Source organism: Ochotona princeps, chromosome X, assembly GCF_030435755.1.
Source record: "Ochotona princeps isolate mOchPri1 chromosome X, mOchPri1.hap1, whole genome shotgun sequence".
In the NCBI taxonomy this organism is placed as follows: Eukaryota; Metazoa; Chordata; class Mammalia; order Lagomorpha; family Ochotonidae; genus Ochotona; species Ochotona princeps.
Window position 1 is genome coordinate 66,925,611 of NC_080865.1, and position 3,276 is coordinate 66,928,886.

General features: G+C 46.3%; 1 protein-coding gene across 1 annotated transcript; it reads left to right on the plus strand.

Moving 5' to 3' along the window:
- LOC131478632 (nuclear RNA export factor 5-like) lies at nt 1-3,071 on the plus strand. The gene is made up of 8 exons (XM_058659138.1): nt 1-45; nt 1,160-1,264; nt 1,370-1,450; nt 1,584-1,653; nt 1,812-1,900; nt 2,020-2,127; nt 2,298-2,407; nt 3,023-3,071. Exons 1-8 carry the CDS (start codon nt 1-3, stop codon nt 3,069-3,071), a joined length of 657 nt encoding a protein of 218 aa, XP_058515121.1.
- Nucleotides 3,072-3,276: the final 205 nt, after the last annotated feature.

Sequence of the window (3,276 nt, forward strand, 5' to 3'; positions counted from 1 at the left end):
ATGGCAACAGTGGATGCTCAACAGTACCTGCAGTTACAGAGCAAGGTGAATGGGTGACTCGGTTTATATGAAGCAGCCCCTGGAAACAAACAACTCTTTAATTCTCTGTGGTTTCTCTTTGTTAGAAGTGGAGCGATGGCGAGGCAGTCTTACTTGCAGCCTTGCTATCAGTGATGGAGGAGGGTATAGACAATTGTCTTACCACTTATGAAATTCTACTTGTATCTCTTCCCCAGCACTCCATATACTATACAATGCAGCAAGAGGAGAATGCACTGTGATCATGACCAAGCTCATCTCGCTTTGTGCAAATAGACAAACATCCAAATGTAGATATAAGGAAAAAAAAAAAACAGGTTGAATAAGCACCTTGCCAGTTCAAAGACATGGAGAGTGTTTTCTTAAGGTTTGTGTGAGGTGGAATATTCTGAAATATTAAAAAGTAAAAGAACGTAAGTTGGGGGCCCGGCGGCGTGGCCTAGTGGCTACAGTCCTCGCCTTGACCGCACCAGGGTCCCGTATGGGGGCCGGTTCTAGTCCCGGCAGCTCCACTTCCCATCCAGCTCCCTGCTTGTGGCCTGGGAAAGCAGTTGAGGACTGCCCAATGCATTGGGACACTGCACCCACGTGGGAGACCCAGAAGAGGTTCCGGGTTCCCGGCTTCAGATCGGCGCGCAGCGACCGTTGCGGCTCACTTGGGGAGTGAATCATCAGACAGAAGATCTTCCTATCTGTCTCTCCTCCTCTCTGTATATCTGACTTTGTAATAATAAATAAATAAATCTTAAAAAAAAAGAACGTAAGTTGACTCAGTGGAAGAGAAATTATGAATGGATAGAAAAAGATTTTGGAAAACCTGTATTTAGCACAAAATTAAGAAATTGTGCCAGCGATATTTTTTAAGGAGACATTTAAAGTTAGTTTGGGGGTCTGAAAAGAACACTATATTGAGCTTTCTGTCTACCTTTAATTTTATATTCTTGATCTCATTTTTTATTCTTCCATTTTATACCTAGGTCCCAAATATGAGAAAGTATAAGAGCAGAAAATTGGAAAATACAATTCAAAGAAATGGTGAAGCCGTACAGGTTAGGAAGAGAGGAGCCTGGCTCAGCAGGAACAGATAAGCTGTCAGACTGTTGCTGTTGCTTCCCCATAGTTTCATTACATCAGGAACCAGGCCTGTTTCTTTATTCAAGATGAGATTGCAGCATCCGCCCTGAGGGATGTGAGTGAAAAGATTCGGGATGATGACAACAGAAAGGTGTGCGCAGAGGACACTGCAAAACCGAGTCCCAGGGCCAGGGGCTGGTGGTGTTCCTGCTTGGGATCAGAGATCCTGGTGCTTACCCTGCCCCTTCTTTCACAGATAGCTGTGTTCGTCCATCGCTCTGCTGCACCCTACTCTGTGCAGAACCAGCTCAAACCAGAAGAAATGCAACTGCTGAAGGTAACGAGGTTAAGGAATGTTGTGCAGTGCACACTCCACAGACCTGCCTCTTCTCCCCGCAGTCCTACATGTCCCTGTCACCAGCCCCTCTGGCTGAGCCTCAGAGCCCTGCTCTCCATATGTGTCTTCACAGCGCACTTTGTACAAACGGTATGATGCCAACACAAAGCGCCTTGATCTACAAAGTCTACGACTTGACCCAGGTATAGCTGAGAGCTGCAGTTGCATGGAGAGAGAAGGCAGGGTGTTTGGGGGAGAGAATAACCTGGGAAGTACACAAAGTGATGACCACTTGGAAGGTGTTGGTGTTGGCTCTTGTCAACTCATCTCCTTCTGGTTCCCTTCTCCTGGTTTCCTGAAGACTTGATGCATCATCATATTGACATGATACTGAATCAAAGGCAATGCATGGCTGCAACCCTACAGATCATTGGAACAGAATTTCCCGAGGTACGGTCCTAGGACTAGGGCTCCAACATGGGACAGAGTGTCTCAGGGTGGACTGGAGAGCAAGCGTATCTCCCAAGCCACAGATATGAACTATCACTCCAACCCCTCCTTCCCCAAAGCTCTTGGCTCTGAATTTGTGCAACAACAAACTGTACCATCTGGATGGCCTGTCTGACATTTTAGACAAGGCCCCCAAAGTCAAGACCTTGAACCTGTGTGATAATGAGGTGAGAAGAGGGAGCCACAAGTAAGTGGGGTTGAGGATGAGTGGGCAGGTGCATATCAGGTGACAACATGCAGATGATATACCTGTGGGTAAGGGTCAGGACTGGGAGTGCAGGGCCATGGACGTCTCTCCTTGTAACTCATATTGCTCTTATCCTCTTGTTTGTCGCAGATTCGGACAACGCTAGAACTGGAGAAGGTAAAAGAGCTGAAGCTGGAAGAGCTGTGGCTGAAAGGGAACCCACTGTGCAGGATCTTCCCTGACCACACAGCCTATGTAAGGTCAGTGGGAGTGTCTGTGACCTGTCTGTGGACATTCAACTGCTGGGATCCTTTTGATGGCCCTTAGTTCCTCTGCTCAGAGTATAAATCTGCCCTCTCCTCACTGCTTCACTCTCTTCTTTTTGAGGCCTCCTTTTTTATTACAATTTTTAAAATATGTGATCTCTCTTACCCCTGTCTTGTACAGGAAGAGAGATATTCAGTCTTAGATCACATTTCCTTCATGACAGAGCCTCATGCTGACCCAGGCTTTCTTGACCACCAATTGAAATGGAATTTGCTTTCCTACCATGACCTGAGTAATTCTGTTTTTACATGCTCCAAAGGAGATTCCACCACCTGTCCCAGGCTCACGTGTTTCTTTCCTCACACTGAGCAGCTGGTACCTGGATGCCTGTTATATAATATCAGTTCTTCTTGTCCAATACAGAAAATCTGGACCTATTTGTGGAGAAACCTAGATTTCCTGAGTCAAGTGGGTATATGCATACCACTGGCAGTGAGAGTGGGATTTAAAGCAACAGTGGATATTTGAATGACAATGAAATTGAACAGACACCAGGCAAGACCTATTAGGGGCATGTTTCCTCCATTCTTCTTCACCTTTTGTTTCAGAGGAACCCTAGAAGCCCTTGCTGGGTCCAATTCCGCGGATAAGGCATAGACAACTCAGATATGTATGGATGTATAAGAATCTTGAATAGAGTACATGGTGATTTTAAGGAGGGACCAAGACCCTCCTGCTGAACTGGTGCTTGATTTTTCATTCCTTATGTGGAACATCGCCCGTGTCTGTGGCTGTTACACTGGCCATGCTAAACTCAGACTGACCTCACACAGGAGACAGAAGCTCAATCTGCTTCCTGTGC

Excerpts from the sequence above, each read along its gene's own strand:
- LOC131478632 (XM_058659138.1), top strand. The coding sequence starts at position 1 with ATGGCAACAGTGGATGCTCAACAGTACCTGCAGTTACAGAGCAAG. Across the intron at positions 1,451-1,583 it reads AAGAAATGCAACTGCTGAAG|CGCACTTTGTACAAACGGTA; the intron begins GTAACGAGGTTA and ends GTGTCTTCACAG. Across the intron at positions 2,408-3,022 it reads GACCACACAGCCTATGTAAG|AGGAACCCTAGAAGCCCTTG; the intron begins GTCAGTGGGAGT and ends CTTTTGTTTCAG.